The 20,680-nt window shown below is 36.5% G+C and overlaps 1 protein-coding gene across 2 annotated transcripts in view; it reads right to left on the bottom strand.

The window, feature by feature from the left end:
• The window catches only part of cntnap3 (contactin associated protein family member 3), a 133,721-nt gene that overhangs the window by 85,324 nt on the left and 27,717 nt on the right, over positions 1 to 20,680 (bottom strand). For both annotated transcript variants that reach the window (XM_079861207.1, XM_079861208.1), the window contains exon 2: positions 19,130 to 19,240. In XM_079861207.1, the coding sequence (XP_079717333.1) occupies positions 19,130 to 19,240 (111 nt within the window). The remainder of the gene's footprint in view (positions 1 to 19,129; positions 19,241 to 20,680) is intronic.

A 20,680-nucleotide genomic window follows, 5' to 3' on the forward strand; every position in this document is an offset into this window, starting at 1 on the left:
CTTAATGAGGATAAAGCCGTTCCACTGAAATAATCCTGTTAAAAACCTGCTTGAAGGCTGTGATAACTTGTCACTCGAACAACAAACAGGCTAGAGACGTTATGGCTGATTCAACAACGCAGCAAAACGTTAGTTTTCTCTCTCTCTTTGACCATTGGTGCATACAGGGATATTTTACAAAAATAATAATTCCTATGGAATATCACATGTCCAAATTACTACATAGTCTAACAACCAGTTGATTAGATTAGTTTATAATCTTGATCTTTTCATTTGTGAAATTCTCTTTGACCCTGTCAATATCCCACCTAAGCCTTCACATACAATAATTTGCACAAAATGAAAATGTTATCATCATTGTTTCCTATAGAACTTTCTCTCTTCCATGGAAGACAAATGTAGATATTTAGCAGAATTTTGACGCATACAATGAAAGCCCATGAGAATGAAGGCAGTCAATCTCCAAAAATGACAAAAAGCAGCATACAAGTAGAATAAAAGTCCCTTCAGACAATATTTTGGTGTCCTTACTGTATATATTTTCATTGTATAGAAAAGTCAACAGGCTCAGACTTCAAAATATCGCCTTTTGTGCTCAGAGAAGTTTAAAATGACAGTTTTTGTTTACTTTAATTGAAAATTAAAGTAACTAAAAATTGAAAATTCCATTGAACGGAATCCATTTTCACTCAGAAATAGCTAGTAAATTACACAAATTATATTTTTTTTTTACAATTTCGAAAATAATATATATATTTTTTTTTGTACAGTAGGGTTTGCAGTTAAAAACCTTTGTGCCCGCGGACTGTCTAACAGGCGGTTACTGCTGAATGATGTGGATTTTGGAATAAACTGCTGCTTCAATGTATATCTAATAAGTGATTATAATCAAGGTATTCATCAATATTTTTCCTCTAAATGTCACATGAGTTGAATGACTTCTCTAGGCTTGTGAGATTTATAAGACTATAAGTCACAGGGGTCATTGAAGTCTATAGTTTAAGGGACCATTTCTCAGTTAAAGCCTTATTTTCCAGTTAGACCGAAGTGTCCTCTCCTTGAGAGAAAGAACGCATTATCTTGATGTTTTGGGAATACTCTCCTGTTTATAGTTAGAGCCTGATCTAACCTTGAGGAAGCTGTGTGTCGGTGTGTGTGTTAGTCTTTTTGGTTGCAGGTTAAGGAACCACTGGCATTATGGGAGATAGACTGACTTGTTCGCCCAGCAAACCAGATCTGCGACCTGGAAGGTCACGCCGTGCCTAACTTCAGGGTCCGAGTGTCAGCTGCCTAATCGATGGAGATATGCTTCAGTCTATCTGTATATGTGTGGAAAATTACCATGTCAATCTATTTCTAAGCCAATGAGAATCATTCAACCTGAAGCAAGGACGTACCTTAGACCTTGGTGGGGGGTATAATTGCTGTGATCTTTGTAACTGAAAGCAGGACGGCCTACGAACTCCATGTGAGTCTTGAAGCTGACTTCTGCCTGATGAAACTGCAAACTATCTTCAGCAAATCTTTTCTTTAATTTATTATAATTCTGACTCCGGGTCTTCATGCATCACATCTGGATCTGGGTCTTTGACTGTGAAACCCCTTACGCTGCTAACAACATTAATATTCTGAGCCCATCAGAAAAAGAGTCAGCGGACACATAAATACTGACACAAATAAGCCTGAAAATCTCAGTCAAATCCCTCTTTTATTATCTGCATTGGTGAGGCCACCCATAGTGCCGTGCGGCGTCTCTGCAGATCCCGCGTCCCTCCACCTCAGCGGCACAGGGTAAATCAGATAAGACGGCATCATAAATGGTACCTGTCTGTCATAAATCATGATAAAATTACCTAACGGTGGGACACCGCGCTGTGAGAACAACACCTGCTCGGGACATTGGCAGCAGAGCAAGAGAAAATGCTGAATGTGGCCAAAGATGGATGCCAGATGGATCGAGCCATCAGACAGGTGGAGCTCAGTGAACCCAAACTGAGCCGCCCAGTGTGTCTCGCTCATAATCAGGACAGACAAACTAAAGATGGAGATATTCTAGACCGCCACTGGACCAGAAAAGACAATGTTTATACCCAGAGAACCATTTTAATGTTCACATGTTGTTCTTTCATAGCTCAGAAGGGTTGATGGAGTCTTAAACACAGTCTCAGATGTTACTCCTCTAATTCCTCAGAAGAAATAAATATAGACATGGTAACACTTTACAAAAAGGTTCATTATTTAACATTAGTTAACTACCTTAGTTAACTAAGAATTAACAATACTTCTAAAGCAATTATTAATCTTGGTTAATATTAATTTCAACATTTACTAATACATTTGTAAAATCAAAGGTTGTATTTGTTAACATTATTTAATGCACTGTGAACTGACATGAACAACCAATGAACAGCTGTATTTTATATACTGTAATAAATACTGTAACAAATGTATTGCTCATTGTTAGTTCATGTTAGTTAATACCTTAATAATGTTAACTAATGAACCTTATTGTAAAGTGTTACTGATACTCTGATATTTTTATGATACTCATAAACATAAAATACACACAAGATAATTAATTACAAAATAATTATTAAATAATAGGCATACTATTTATATATATATATATATATATATACACACACACACACACACACACACACACACACACACACACACACACACACACACACACACACACACACACATATATATATATATATACATATATACACACACAGTGGTGTGAAAAAGTGTTTGCCCCCTTGGTAAATATGATCAAATATGGCTGTAAAAAATAAATCTGCATTTATAATCCTTTTGATATTTTATTTAAAAAATGTGCAAAAAAAGCTAATGTTTTTGTTTCATCTGACCACAGAACATTTGAAAAATAACTGACACTACTGGAACTTTAAACGGGATGGGTTCTATGGTCAGGTGAAACAAAAACATTAGCTTTTTTGCCAGCAAACACTTAAGATGGGTTTGGTGCACACAGGGATAAAAAAGTGCCCCATGTGTAAAATGAAATACTCTGCTGTATCTTTAATGCTGTGGGCCTAATTTTCTGCCAGAGGTCCTGGACATCTTGTTCAGATACATGGCATCACGGATTCGATCAAATACCAACAGATAAAAAATCTAAACCTGACAGCCTGTGCTAGAAATCTTATAACGGAGAACAGGATGGAGAGATTCTGTATGGAGGAATGGTCTCTGATCTCTTGTCAGGTGTTCTCCAAACTCATCAGGCATTATAGGAGAAAACTCAGAGCTGTTATCTTGGAAAAAAGAGGTTGCAAAAAGTATTTAATAAAAGGGGGCAAACAATTGTTCCCAACGTGTTTTGGAGAAAAACATTTATTTCATAATGTGATTTTCCCCCCACTTTCAATTATTTTACTTCAATGAAAGGTTAGATTTTTGCACATTTTTTAAATAAAGGATTAAAAATGCAGATTTATTTTTTACAGCCATATTTGATCATATTTACCAAGGGGGCAAACACTTTTTCACACCACTGTATATACTATATATATATATATATATATATATATATATATATGTGTGTGTGTGTGTGTGTGTGTGTGTGTGTGTGTATATATATATATATATATATATGTGTGTGTGTGTGTGTGTGTGTGTGTGTGTGTGTGTGTGAATATATATATATGTATGTATATGTGTGTGTGTGTATATATACAGTGAGGAAAATAAGTATTTGAACACCCTGCTATTTTGCAAGTTCTCCCACTTGAAAATCATGGAGGGGTCTGAAATTGTCATCGTAGGTGCATGTCCACTGTGAGAGACATAATCTAAAAAAAAAAAAAAATCCAGAAATCACAATATATGATTTTTTTAACTATTTATTTGTATGATACAGCTGCAAATAAGTATTTGAACACCTGTCTATCAGCTAGAATTCTGACCCTCAAAGACCTGTTAGTCTGCCTTTAAAATGTCCACCTCCACTCCATTTATTATCCTAAATTAGATGCACCTGTTTGAGGTCGTTAGCTGCATAAAGACACCTGTCCACCCTATACAATCAGTAAGAATCCAACTACTAACATGGCCAAGACCAAAGAGCTGTCCAAAGACACTAGAGACAAAATTGTACACCTCCACAAGGCTGGAAAGGGCTACGGGGAAATTTCCAAGCAGCTTGGTGAAAAAAGGTCCACTGTTGGAGCAATCATTAGAAAATGGAAGAAGCTAAACATGACTGTCAATCTCCCTCGGACTGGGGCTCCATGCAAGATCTCACCTCGTGGGGTCTCAATGATCCTAAGAAAGGTGAGAAATCAGCCCAGAACTACACGGGAGGAGCTGGTCAATGACCTGAAAAGAGCTGGGACCACCGTTTCCAAGGTTACTGTTGGTAATACACTAAGACGTCATGGTTTGAAATCATGCATGGCACGGAAGGTTCCCCTGCTTAAACCAGCACATGTCAAGGCCCGTCTTAAGTTTGCCAATGACCATTTGGATGATCCAGAGGAGTCATGGGAGAAAGTCATGTGGTCAGATGAGACCAAAATAGAACTTTTTGGTCATAATTCCACTAAACGTGTTTGGAGGAAGAAGAATGATGAGTACCATCCCAAGAACACCATCCCTACTGTGAAGCATGGGGGTGGTAGCATCATGCTTTGGGGGTGTTTTTCTGCACATGGGACAGGGCGACTGCACTGTATTAAGGAGAGGATGACCGGGGCCATGTATTGCGAGATTTTGGGGAACAACCTCCTTCCCTCAGTTAGAGCACTGAAGATGGGTCGAGGCTGGGTCTTCCAACATGACAATGACCCGAAGCACACAGCCAGGATAACCAAGGAGTGGCTCTGTAAGAAGCATATCAAGGTTCTGGGGTGGCCTAGCCAGTCTCCAGACCTAAACCCAATAGAGAATCTTTGGAGGGAGCTCAAACTCCGTGTTTCTCAGCAACAGCCCAGAAACCTGACTGATCTAGAGAAGATCTGTGTGGAGGAGTGGGCCAAAATCCCTCCTGCAGTGTGTGCAAACCTGGTGAAAAACTACAGGAAACGTTTGACCTCTGTAATTGCAAACAAAGGCTACTGTACCAAATATTAACATTGATTTTCTCAGGTGTTCAACTTATTTGCAGCTGTATCATACAAATAAATAGTTAAAAAATCATACATTGTGATTTCTGGATTATTTTTTTTAGATTATGTCTCTCACAGTGGACATGCACCTACGATGACAATTTCAGACCCCTCCATGATTTCTAAGTGGGAGAACTTGCAAAATAGCAGGGTGTTCAAATACTTATTTTCCTCATGTATATATATATATATATATATATATATATGTATGTATATGTGTGTGTGTGTGTGTGTATATATATATATATATATATGTATATGTGTGTGTGTGTGTATACATACATACATATACATACACACACAATTAAAGAGATCCCATGAACATGAATATTCTCTCATAACCCGATAAACCGGGTCATGAGAGAACATTCATGTTCATGAGATCTCTTTAATTGTATCATTGTTGAACTCTCTTCTGAAACTCTAGAGAAGAGCCTTTTTCTCAGGAGAAACATCTGAGAAATGATGGTGATCTTACTGGTAAGATATACAAACAAACTGGCAGATCGAGGTTTGGTTAGACTTGTAGTGGCGTCCTGTTGAATCATGGGTGATATTGTCATGCTCACCGTGTTCACTAAAACAAAACGAAACAAAACCTGAGTTTAGAGTTTATATAACAGCCAGTTAGCCTCAGAGTAGCATAACTAGCCTATTTTAGTATTTAGGGCAGAGCTGAATACGTGTGTCAGAAGACATTGACATGGCCACTGAAATGAGAAGTGCCGATGCTTGACCTCGGCTCATTACTGAGAGCCAAACGGAGGGACGGACAGCCGGAAGAATGTCTATACTGACACAAAGCGTGTGTTTAGAATTCAAACCAGCATCCAGAAAGTAGCTTTGTCCTTTAATATTATGGGAAAGGGACAGCAGTATGTATGATCGATTGCAGAGTGTTTCTCTAAAAGGTTTCTAAAGCCCTGAGCTCCTGTTGTCTCAGCGCTGGCGGAGAAGAGCATTCAGGAATCAGGCTTAGCTGGAAAAATGCTTGCACATCTCGGAAAAATACAAAGAGAGGTTTTGTGTGTTTAAGTTATCTTGGAGGTTCAACCTGAAATGACACTCACATTCTATTTCATTTTAATGAAGCAAGCTGATTTCCAGAAAGAAAATGGGAAGGTGGGAATGAACTGAAATGTCTAAAAAATATTTAATTGCATTCAGATCATTCAGATGAAGACAAATAGATATAATATAAAGATAAAATAACTGCTGCTGCTACAGAGCAAGTATGTTCTTACTACTGCTAACAGATACACAGTCACACTGCTGTGAGCATGTAAGTATAAATATTTATTTATTTGCATATAATACATAATATATTAATATATAATATAATATGTAAATTATATATATATATATACACACACAATTAAAGAGATTTTTTTATTTTTTTTATTAAATTCATAATTTAACATTTTTAAGAATTTATACAAGGGTTATTATAATGAACTAAAATTAAGCCATAAAAACATTTTTATTACTTCTAATACAACTGAAATAAAATATAAAAAAAAAAACTGACAACCATTCTAATTTTCTTCTAATTAAAGTTGAATTACTACACTAATTACAACTAAAACTAAAACCTAAAACTTAATTAAAAAGCAGCCATATTAAAAAAATGACAAAACCACAAAATTATTTTTATACTAAAATTAAAATGAAAACAGAAAATATAAAAAATAAAATCTGATTTAAAATATAAACAAAAATTATAATAGTGTATTAATGATAGTAAAATAACACAGATATACGCATAGAAACTATCTATTTTTAAATGAAACCCCTAAACACAGAATGCATCAGAGAGTATATGAAGAGTTCAGATGCAAAAGCCTCTAAATGCCATCTGAAATTTTCTTCTAGAATGATCATTTTTATCAAGCTCATATATTTAAGTTCAGTAATTTCACTTAAATGACAATTAATAGGTAATCTTCATTGCCATTTAAGTGAAATTATTGAATTTAAATATACGAGCTTGATAAAAATGATCATTCTAGAAGAAAATTTCAGATGGCACTTAGAGGCTTTTGCATCTGAACTCTTCATATCCAATTCAATCCAACTTTTTCCTGGGATTGCCACTGTTGTCAATTCCACGCCAGTTTTCCCCCCATTGTGTTTCCATTAACACTGAATTCCCATCTTAATGGCCTCTTATATGGCCCTCATTAAAGAATAATAGCCTAATTCCGAATAAGCCCCGTCTCTGCTCGGCTGTCACGTTGAATGAAGCAAAAGTCGGACGTTCATTGCACTTTTTCTGACCGGAACGGACAAAATCGTTCCTCTAAATGAAGAAAGTGATGAAGGTTAATCAGGGGTCGTTGATGAGGGCAGCCGACCGCTGGTCTGACACTCGTTTAAATGACCCTTTCATCATATTATAACACCTGGAACCAACACCAGAAACCACCAGTGACATTTCATCTGTAAGAAACAGACTAAATAGTGACTTCAATGGCTTTTCATAAGCTAATCAGTGACCTACGTCAAACTATTTAGATTGGGACTCATCATTTGGAAAAATCTCATTTTATTCCAGAATCCCATTGAAATATGAAATATATATAAAATATACTATGATTGGAAAGTTTGGAGAGAGTAAGTTTTTTTTAAAGAAATGGATTACTTAAGAAAATAATATTCAGCAAGGATGCATTAAATTGATCAAAGGTGACAGTAAAGACATTTATAATGTTGCAAAAGATTCCATTTCAACTAAATGCTGTTCTTCTGAACTTTCCATTTAAAGAAAAAAATGTCAACGTTTCCACAAAAAATACTAAGCAGCAGCAGCACAACAACACTGATAAGAAGAAGAAATATTTCTTGAGCAGCAAATCAGAATGATTTCTGAAGGATCATGAGACACTGAAGATTTTAACATAAATATATTCAGATAGAATATGTATTAATATTTGACATTACAGAAATGGCTAGGAGAACATTTTGCATTACAGTAATGACATTCACCCAAATGTTTATTTCCTGTGGTGCAGTAAATGTATGATTCATACGTCACAACCACTGAATGGAAAATGGAAGAAATGTATTACCGGCTAGCAGGATTTAAAGTGCCCCTATTATGCGATTTTAAAGTTTCCTAATGTTGTTTTGGAGTCTCCTACAACAGGTTTACATGCATCAGAGGTAAAAAAAACTGCTTAAAGGGTTAGTTCACCCAAAAATGAAAATTCTGTCAGTAATTACTCACCCTCATGTTGTTCCAACCGCATAAGACCTTCGTTCAACTTCGGAACACAAATTAAGATATTTTTGATGAAATCTGAGTGCTGGATCACTTCTCCATAGGCTGCTAGGTGGCTGAAACTTGCTGGCCCAGAAAAGTTATTAAAGAGATCGTTAATATAGTCCAAGTGACTACAGTGGTTCAATCTTAAATTTATCAAGTGACGAGAATACTTTTTGTGTGCAAAAACAAACAAAAATAACGACTTTATTCCACTATTCATTTCCTTCTCTCTGGATGTCTAGTTGGTTCACGTAGTGTTTTTGCGCAGCGCGTCTGTGTTACACGTCACCACGTAGGCTCACTATTGGCCGACGCTGGTCATGTGTGTGATGCGTGATGACGTATAACACAGACGCTCAGCGCAAAAACACTACGAGACCCAGAGAGAAGGAAATGAAAAGTGGAATAAAGTCGTTATTTTTGTTTGTTTTTGCGCACAAAAAGTATTCTCGTCACTTGATATACTTAAGATTGAGCCACTGGAGTCACTTGGACTATATTAACGATCTCTTTAATAACTTTTCTGGGCCAGCAAGTTTAGCAGCCTATGGAGAAGTGATCCAGCACTCAGATTTCATCAAAAATATCTTAATTTGTGTTCCGAAGATGAACGAAGGTCTTATGCGGTTGGAACAACATGAGGGTGAGTAATTACTGACAGAATTTTCATTTTTGGGTGAACTAACCCTTTAATTTCCTCATATTTTACATTTGCACATCATTACACATTTTTCAATGATTCTCAAACGACTCGTCAAATGAATCAATCTCTCTAAATGCCGCCTTTCCGTGAGCTACTCTGCTCTGATTGGCCAGACAGCTCAGTCTGTTGTGATTGGTTTACCGTGTACAGCGCATCGAAAACAAAAACGCCCATTGCCATGACAACGTCAGCTCTGATTGTCCTGAGGCTTCCTATACACCTCAAACTAAAGACAGCAACGAACAATGACGTCGATTTGACCAAATCAATGCGAGCGTGAGTCCGATGATGAAACATTGGAAGAACTGTTATTCAACCCGAACCTCCATCGCAAGGATGACTCGAGCAGGACTCAGTGTTTCTCAGTGATACATTACTCAGTTTGAGGTACATTATGAGATGTTGCAACTGTAATTCCTCACCATCAGCATTAACAAGTGCATGTACATCAACAAACCGGAAACTGTATCAATAATACAATGTATACATTAGCCGAGCTCTAGCGTGAATGACTGATGTGAATGACTTATGTAACATAAACGTTGGTAAAACAAATCTTTCTCCATGATTAATCTTTCCTCAAAGTAGTGAGAATGACAGACAGTCTGCATTAATAGACACAGTTATAAGTAATAGTGGTCCACAACTGATTAGCAGAAGTATTTAAGACAGTGATAACGTGAGTTAGCAGGAGACCTACACAATATAAAACTCAAAACTAGCATTTTGAACACCATCTTTCAAGAGCAAGCGGTTTGCGAATCCTGCATTGAACTCTGAGATTTGAGAAGCAGTCGTCAGTAAAATAAAGTGAACACTGCAAAAGTTTAGGATTATACTACTTATACTAGCTTTAACCACTGATTCTTCACATGCTCGTCCTTGGGCAATGAAAAAAAAAACTGGCTTTACCTTCACATTGTAGAGCACAGCGTCTTCTCGACACGATGCTGTCCAGTATCCACAGGAATCAGCTGCAGGTTTGAGGGGATTCAAGTTTTCCCTGGTGTCTGCGCGAGCAATATGCTAATGTTTCGTCTTGAGGTCACAACGAAACGGCTTATGACTCGTTTGAAAAACGATTCATTTAATTGACTCAGAGTCGACTCTTACTTTTGAAAGACAATAACTTTATATACGGTGCACTTTCAGATTTAAAACTTTGCAGGATGTTTTCATTCACTTAGAGCTGTGTTACACTCTACATGAAAGGTCATTTTTTAAAAATCCATAATAGGGGCCCTTTAAGAAAGTTGAAGCAAGTTCAGCGAAGCAAACAGCGCTCCGATGAAGAGCAGACATCTGTCTGATGAACTGGCCAGAATCTCATCTATTATTTACCGCGTTTCCACCTGCAAGTGCCAAGGGACAAAAGCAAGTCTGGAGCGGGACGGGATCAGCAGAAATGTCTAATGAAAGTAGAAGCGACTTTTAAAACATTAGCAGGCGTGATTGTAGCGCTTTTGATGAAGTTAATACAACACAAATGGATCTGGAACGCTGCCACCTGCTTGGTTTTTCTCGACTCGAGTGAAAAAGTCCAAGGTAACGAGGATACAAATTTAAATAGCTTCTTTTTGATTAATTGTATCTGCTGAGTTTATCTGAAAGGATTATAATTAGAATTTCACACGGATCTAATTTTCTTTTTCACATTGATTGTAGATCTGAATGCCAGACTGTTTAATCCGCATGTTCAAAGCGAAACATGTGAAAGAGTAAATTATAGGTATTATCATTTGGCCACGCACCAAAAATTCACACAAATAGCTGTTTTCACACAATGCAAAATGAAATACACTCAATTTTCCTTATGAGCACATAACGTTAAAGAGGACGTCTGGCTTTTAGATTACTGGCTGTGTTATATAGTTCTTTTGCTTCAATATATAATGGCCTTGTAAGTATGGTTGTTACATCCTGGGGATAAAATCTAAAGCTGGCAGCGGCTATCATGAGATACACAATCACATTTGCATTCTAATTAAACCCTCCGTGCAGTATTCATATCTGCAACTTGGCGAGGAACAATTACACCTGCTGATAGACTAACAGCTGACGATTTAAACGACAGCTAATGGTGCCCGTAATGATACAAACACAGTGGAACGCTTCTGAGAAATCCAGCGCTCTTCACAGCGAGAGCCGGCGGCGCTCGGGGAATTAGCACAAGCTGCCGTACGCAATGAGAACGCTTTGCTTATTTATCCCATGATAAGAGCTTTGCTCCGCTATCCCGGCAGGTTTGTGCAATGAAATACAGCATGTAATCCGGCCTGCGATTGAAAGCATTCTAATGGGAAAAATACCACAAACGGACGCCTCACAAATTCATTATTGGTCTAATAATGTTGTTTGAACTAGAATGCAGCTGTTTAGGGGCTTAAAATGTTTAGAAGCCATCAAGAGACTCATTAAATAGAAAGCCTGAAACTTCTGTGTATATAATATGATAAGTCTTATACTGTGTCTCTGTGATCTTCTTCTGTTTTCTGGTCCAGTGGCTGAAAATGGTGCATCTGATCACTTAGCACACTTCTCCTCACCAATGCACATGATTTGAGGAATTATTCATGTCTGAACACAAACGCTGTGACTAATTCTACCACTGTACAGAATAGAACAAAGCACTGAAATCCTCAGAAACACACAGCACAACCAATGCGATTCCCAAACGACTCTTATTAGCCACTTTGAACTGAATCAGAAACACATCATTTGAATCATTTGGAGCCGAAACTGAAATAATCTGACTCACTTACTGAACCGCTTACTGAATGCCCAAATTCAAAATGAATCAATAACTAATACTGTATTATCCATTGAGACTTAAATTAGTGCATATTCTCATGGGTTGTTCATTTCTTTTATGAAATTAATTAATTATATATAATCAATTACATAAAATACGCACCTCCTTATAGAGGGGATTTTTTCATTTGAAGGACTTTTTTTTATTACATTTATCTCTTCGAAATGAATGCTCACTCTCTCTATGTATTTGTGCTTTTACAATGGGGTAATTTTGTTGCGCATGAGTTTACAAACAACACAAGGAAGCTTGATTTCAACCTTGAACTGAATTGATAAAATGAATGAACAAATTGCAAGCCAAAGCACAAATATCTACAAATACAATGTTTCCAAGACGCTTGAAGAAACCTGCCTGCAATACAGTGAAACGTTTTAGGCACTTGTGTAAAAATGCTGTATAGTGAGGATGCTTTCAAAAAATAATGTCATAAATAGATTTTATTTACAAATTAACTTCTATTAATTAAATCAAATCAATATTTGGTAAACAGCTTTTGTCCAGATACACTTGCTCATAGTGTTTCAGGTATCTTTGCAGGTCAGTTTCTTCAAACGTCTTGGAGACGTTCCCGCAGTTCTTCTGGATTTAGTCTCAGTTTTTTGTGTTTCTTCATGTAATCACAGACAGACTCGATTATATTGAGATCAGATCATACCAGCTGTTGTCAGACTCCTTGTGCATACAAAAATCTCACTGGATTATTACAATTATGGCAAAATTAATGTTTGGAAATGTAGACTGATATTTCCTACTGACACACTACAGCAAAATATATAAATAACTGGTTTAAAACCATTTCTTTGGGGTGATAATACTAGCGTGCCTAAGACTTTTGCACAGTACTGTATATATACAGATACATACATGCATACACAATGAAGTAAAGATCAACCTGATTTATGTCCCCTCTGTGCAATGTTATAATGTCTGTGTGAACTTGTCTTGCAATTATGTTTTAAGGTACCAGGTACCAGATTATGTTAAGGTACCAGGTTAATACAAGTGATTCAGAAGAAGAATTAGTTTACAGGTTTGTGGCATCAAGAATGTGAAAGACGCTCCAAATGTGAGGCATTTTGCACCAACTAAACTATAGACATCCAGAATTGTATATTCAATGAAATCATTCCATTTATACATGTTCTGTGAGACCTGAAATGATCTCATCATCTGCAGTGAATGCAATCATAAATGTGTTTCTTATTTACAATTTTTTATTATCTGAAAATTTTAAAAGAATGGTGTCGGAAAATCGATACGAGGAATCAGTCCCAGAATTGCTAAATTCCCATTGATGCGACTCCCATCTCTGGTCCCCAGACATCCCATCAGCCATCACTCCACGCACGGCCTGTCGACTTCATTGTCTAGACACTTGATGTTTGTCTTCTTCTGTAAGTACTTCAGGCTAAATTAAATGCCAAGATATTAGTGGCTCCATCAGAAGCAAGAGAGATTTCAGAAAATCAATACAAATCTTAAACCAGCACCATATAGGACTCGGACTAAAGGTCAAACTGGGTGGCACGTAAAAGTTGTGGAAGAATGTGGAAAATAACAAATAGTTTGAGATTCCTCCGGGCCGATGCCTGGATCAGGTCAACAGGCACTTACAGTGAAGACGAAAGTGTTTGCAATCTCAAACCACACGTACAGAAGATGCCATTTATTTTTAAAGAAAGGTGCAAGCCAAACATGTCACAAATGTTTGCAAGGGATTTTTCATCCCAGAATAAACATTCTGTCATCCTTTACTCACCCTCATGTAATTCCAAACCTAGTTGACACCTTTCTTGTGTGGAACTAGCCTGGTTAAAACCAGACCATTCTCAGTAGTAACTGAGTTATTATGGTCTGGCAAAGCTCCATAGACAAATCATTTCCAAAGGGGCGTCACCAACGGACGTCGCTCAAATGCCTCTGGGCGCAGTTGGATAGACCTAAAACCAATCAGAGCGATCGGCATCGTGTAAAGCTATGCTGCGTCCCAATTCGCCTAAGTTACACTACGCCATAAAAGTATGTACTCTTTTTGTGAAGAAAAGGTATTTACTTTTGAATGTGTAGCAAAAAAGTAGGCAAGCTTTGGGACATACTACTTCGTCATCTTTATCGGACGGATCTGTCACGTGCATCCTGTCACTTAAACTGCCCTGTCAATCATTGTGTCACAGTTAAAATCCTCTATTAAATCTAATTTAATTTCCTACCGTTTCGGAGAGAAATGTAGTAGCACGTTCATCTGCCAGTGGGTCTTTCATGGAGACTGTCCTCATGTGTTTGCAATTTGAATATAATAATGCATTTAAAAGTTGAACGGACGTCGCTCAAAGCCTCTGGGTGCAATTGGATAGACCAAAAACCAATCTGAGAGCGATCGTTATTGTGTAAAGATTGATTCTGATTGGTGCCACGATTTCTAGGCCATGGAAATGGGCTTGAATGAGCTCTTTGCCAGACTACTTCTCGAGCAAATCTGAATTTGCCGGAAGTTGTCTGGGTTTTCCCAGGCTAGTGTGGAACACAAAATATGATATGTTGAGAAATATCTCAGTGTTTTTTTATACATAAAATTAAAGTCAGTTAGGTCTAATATTGTTCTTCTTTAAAGGGTAACTCTCGCCAAAATGCAACCTAGGGTATTTTTGTTAATCTATCCGAGGCGAACTTTTGTGTAAAAGCATAATTAGAATGGAAACGCCACTTTTAAGTTTGACCGTATTTTCGTTTTTGGTCAAATTGCCTTTTGAATGGGAGTGCTTGGGGCACTTCTATGATAGCATCAAAATCGCTATTTTTAAAACACTGAGAAGGCTCGACACAACATGAAACTTTGCTGGAAGTATCACCAGGGGCTCTACACATGAACTCCAGCATTGAGAACATTGTTTGTGTACACAGATTTTACTAAAAAAAGATTTTGAACAACTCGCTGTGTTTCCGTCCGCCGGCATTTTGACAGTCAAAAATAGTCGATCTCCGAATGCGAATGAACTGACTCTGAATTTTAGTATTGCTTCTTATATGAGCATCCTTTTTCAAATACAGGGTTTTCACTAACAACAAAACAACAAATTATCCGTGAATTTATACGGAACTAAGCTTTAGGAGCTTTTCATCTTTACTATCCTCCCTGTTACGTTGCATTTGGAGATCGACTATTTTTGACTGTCAAAATGCCGGCGGCCAGAAACAACAACAGCTACAGTGAGTCGTTCAAAACCTTTCTTTTTAGTAAACTTTGTGTACACAAACAATGTAGTCAATGCTCGAGTTCATGTGTAGAGCCCCTGGTGATACTTCCAGCAAAGTTTCATGTTGTGTCGAGCCTTCTTAGTGATTTAAAAATAGCAATTCTGATGCTATCATAGAAGTTCCCCATGCACTCCCATTCAAAAGGCAATTTGACCGAAAACGAAAATACGGTCAAACTTAAAAGTGGCGTTTCCATTCTAATTATGCTTTTACATGAAAGTTTGCCTCGGGTAGATTAACAAAAAGACCCTAGATTGCATTTTGGTGAGAGTTACCCTTTAAGGGCGAGTAGATGATCACACAACTTTAATTTTTGACTAAACCATCAATTTAAAGCAAATTTGTGAAATGACTGGCTTGTGTGAAGTGTGCTTGATGTACTGTTTTCTGTAAAATCTGATTTGAAATTACATAGATTGTGAAAAGTGCTAAACAAATGAAATTAAAGTTTGTTAGGTTTAAAATGACAGAAAACAATATTAAACAGTAGAGCACACCGTTAGCTATGCCAAGGTCATGGGTTTGATTCCAAATACATAAATGTAAAAGTAGGCAGTGCTAAAAATGAAGACAGAAAAGCAGAGATAGACTGAAATTCTTATTACAAACATCTCAGCTTCATTTTCTCAGCTCAGTTTGAGAGGGGAGTTGGGGGCATTTTTAAATGCAATTTCTCCCATCCTAAAATAAGATAATATATCATCCAGCCTTAAAATGAATCAGGGAAAAAACCCCTAAACTGATTAAAAAATAGAAATAAGTTGATTAAGAATCAAAGACATTAAAAAAACCCTCCAAATCAGAAGCCCATCTCTCTCACAGCCCACAGATCCCGCATCTTCAGTTGGTTTTATTCTGAGTGTGTTGAGTTTGATGCAGGTGAGCGGACGAGGTGACGCTTTTCTCTACGGCCTCAGAAACATCAGACCGGATCCTGCAGGCTTTGAAGGGTGCTGCTCTCAGAGCCTCCTACACTGGTGTGTTTATTTGTGTGAGTGTGTGTGTGTGTGTGTGTGTGTAAAATCAAAGCGTGCACCTTTGAAGGCTGTTTTCCATGAGGAACAACAATTACTCTTCCTCCTACTCCAGTCATTAATGTTCTGAGCTTCTGAGGAAAGCATATTTGCACTTAACACAGCAGAAACATGTTATAGGCTAAAATGATTCTTTAAGTCTAGCTATTACCTCTTGAAATGGCAAGCGGGCTGTTCTTTGAATTCATCTGTAATGTGGTCACTTGTCGGTCGCATTCACACACACACCTAATGCCACAATTCAAGCGCAACTAATGCGATAAACCGCTGAATCTTACTGAACCTGATGAGGTCCCATAAACGACACCAGATGCTCATAGACCCATGAGGCTTTGCATGCTTAAATGGACAGTTTTTGGCCAGAATAACCTTCAAGTTGCATCTGATTTTGAAAGTTCAGTTTATCAACAAATCATATATTTTATGGATCATTCATGCATACATACATACATAACATACATGCATGCATAACATACATACCATACATACATACATAACATACATACATATATACATAACATACATACGTACATACCATACATACATACCATACATACATACCATACTGTACATACATACCATACATACATACCATACATAAACATACATACATACATACATACCATAAATAACATACATACATAACATACATACATACATAAACATACACACATACATACATACCATAAATAACATACATACATAACATACATACATAACATGCATAACATACATTACATACATTACATACATACAGTACCATACCATACATACATACATAACATACATACATACCATACATACATGCATACATACAGGTACATAACATACATGTCTGTATGGACAGAACTGTTGATCTGTGATTTTCTTAGATAAAACACAGCGGACACTGTTTGTAGACTGTGTGATGAGCATTTCTGTCTAAAAGTAATTATTTTATAAATGTAACTCAAAAGCAAAGCAGAATATAAAGTTCTGCCCAAGTGAAAAATAAATATACTAAAATGTATTTGAAACACATTTATTGTATGCTAAGTATACTACAAATACATTTACATGTTTATGTACTTAATATAAATACCCGGCAATTGTACTTTCGGTATACTAAATTGGTATACTTAAAATCTGCTAAATTAGAACAACTAATTTTGGGCTTAATGTGCTTTAGTTATCCGGAAATAGTGCTGAGGTCCAACTAAAGATATACTTAAGTATATTTGATTGTGCTTAAGTGGAATTACTTCAAATAGGTACACTTTAAATATCTTGCATTTAAAGACTGATATTATACAGAGATCATACTATTTTTATTAATAATGATATTCAAAAACTTATAAGGCTTAATATTAAGAAATGTGAATTGTGCAGTAAGGAAGTACTACTTAAATAAAGTTGAATTATGATATTTATATCAGTAAGTCTCAAGCGATATGTCAGTAAATATATTAAAGGATTTGTAGTATACTTAGTTTGAAATAAATCTATTTTAAATACATTTTTATACAGGTTTTTTTTAGGGTGATCATGTATATCTAGTTCAAATGCTACTAAGTGCCTCAAACAAAACTGAGCCTCTTTCAAAGCCACTTACATGATAAACCAAATAATTAGTTTTTCCTCAGAAGTGGTACGTTGTAAACATGACTGGATATTCAGATAATATAAATTAGAATATAAAGTGCCAGTAAGATGCACTGCAAGTGTAGTGAAGATAAATGCAAAATAAATTCAAAACCCTTAAAACAGATTTTTTTTTTTCTTAATCCCACAGATTTAAATTGAAGCTGATAAACAAGTCACATCTTGAGACCAGGACCCGTGTAACAGAAACTACCAATCTTAATTCTATCGCCTTTTTCCTACACCCCATGAATTGGGAGTAACTTCTGGTAAACCAAACAATCAGTGAAAGGCAATAATGAACGCAATAACACTTTTAAAAAAAAAAACTGTGTACAATGAAGTGACATTATTCTACTCGCCCTTCAACCATCAAACATTAAAAGAAAACTAAACCGTGTAAAAGCATCACCAAAACACTTTCAATAAACCATGAATGGCCCTAAAAGCTCAATATTACAGACAGGTTAAATATCACTGAGTAATATTTGTCTATATTATATAACATACGTTGCTTTAACGTTCATTAACTTTAGCATTAAGTGGTAATATTTCAAAGTGTTTTCCGTCATTTTGTCAGATAACACATTGTATTTAGTAAATATTCGCACTGTTAATAGGGATTAGAAGTGAAAAGGGGAGACGATTACATTTTAAAGCATCCGTGTGAAAACAAACCTGGAAGGTGAGGCTTTCGGGAGAGAAAAAAAGAGATCCTCAGTGCAATCCAGTGAATTATTCATGGGATATATTGTAAGTGAAATCGGGAGAGCAGACCACAAATGCGCAGTCTAATATATGTTTGTCTTTCACACTGTTACAGTCGAATACAAAGAAAATAATCAGGAGGAAAAGAATGAAAAAAAAAACTCTAGCCACAGATATTCTTATGATATCACGTCACATTAAAATAACAAGCATTATGTTATTCTTCTGATGTCTAAAAATAAAACATGAAGGAAAAATGACTATCTGTAGCTCAACCTTATCATTTAAAATGATTCATTTGAGTCATTTTGAGTGGAAGTTCCCCAAACCGGAAGTGCGGGAAGTACAGTAGGGTCATCAGGAAAAAGGAGGAAAAGGTGGATACTTTAGCAACCACATCGTTAAAAGTTAAAAAACAATCAAAACTCCTAAACAGCCACATAGCAACACCCTGGCAACCGCCAACAGCTGCCTCGCACTATGGTGGCGAGTTTCACAAAACCAAGTTTAATCATAACACATCACACAAAGGTGCAAATGCAGAGGCAGAAGTGTCTCTTTAGCTGTGAATAATGAGTAAAGGTGTTAAATTACCATCTCTGCGGTTGAGTTTGGCGAAGCCCGGCCCATGACTGCTCGACAGTTCCGATGAACTCGTGAAGACCGACTGAGGCAGACCGGACACCAGCGGAGAATCACAGCTCTCTACAGACACACATCAACAGACAGAGTTCACATGTACTACTGCTCAAAAGCTTGGGGTCAGGAAATTTATTCTTTTCTTCAGCAAGTAGGCTATGCATTAAATTGACAGTAAAGACATTTATATTGTTACAAAAGAATTATGTTTCAATGAAATGCTTGTTTTCAAAACAACAACTTTCTATTCATCTAAAAGAATCATTAAAAAAAAAAAATGCATCATGGTTTCCATAAAAATATGAAGCAGCACAACTGTTTTCAACATTGATAATAATCATAAATGTTTCTTGAGCATCAAATCATATTAGAATGATTTCTGAAGGATCATGTGACACTGAAGACTGGAGTAATGATGCTGAAAATTCAGCTTTGATCACAGGAATAAATTACAGTTTACAATATAGTCACATAGAAAACAGTAACTTGTAATATTTTTACTGCATTTTTGATCAAATAAAAGTCTTGGCCAGCAGAAGAGACTTCTTTTAAAAACGTTAAAACATCTTTTTTGTCACAACGCTGTGTTGTAGAACGCAATGATGAAGGCAAAGATTATGTTTAATAAATCCACATGAAGCTAAATCACACAAAGAGAACGGCTTATATTACAAACGAGACCAAACAGCAAATGACTAGACAGAGGACTTAAGTAAACAAGAAAATGAGGATAATTAACAACACACACCTGAACTAAATGCAGCCCGGTCTCACCCCAAAACGTCACATACTGACGCGTCTTGACCATACGGCAACATACGACGAAAAGGGTACCCCTAAAACGTCCATATGAGACGAAGACATAAGCGCACCAGCAGCGCCTCTTAGCGGTACCCTAACGCATACCTAAACCTACCCATAACCCGAATCGTCACATATGGACGTTTTCGTCGTATGTTGCCGTTTGGTCAAGACGCGTCAGTATGTGACGTTTGGGGGTGAGACTGTGTTGCTAAATGACAACTAATCAACAGTGGAAAAGGTGCAAACTGAAAACAAAGACCAAACTAAGTGAGTGTGACACTTTTACAAAAAAAGTCTGTAGCCTATGTTCCTGAATGTCTTCTTTGACGTACACTGTAAAAAATTATTGTGATTTTAATGGTCAAAGACTGTAAAAATGCTACAGTGAAAAACTGTTAATTGGTTGAAATTGATAAAGTTTCCTTACTATATACGGTAAACAACTGTGATAGATCTAACGGTACATTTAATGTAATTTTACTGTAAAATACCGTTAAATTTACAGTTTTTGGAAGTGAAAAAGAACAAGTCATTGTATAATTTACAGTGAAAAAAACGTAAATTGACGTTCCCACAATTCCCTGCGTGACACTTCACATTTGATGTAGCCTATTTTTGTTTCTTCAGTTTTTTTTTTTTTTAAATCAGTTATGACATTAGAGTTTATGTTACATTTAATGTTGTTAAATTGATGTTTATTGC

The sequence above is a fragment of the Squalius cephalus genome, assembly GCF_949319135.1.
Source record: "Squalius cephalus genome assembly, chromosome: 24".
Lineage (NCBI taxonomy): Eukaryota > Metazoa > Chordata > Actinopteri > Cypriniformes > Leuciscidae > Squalius > Squalius cephalus.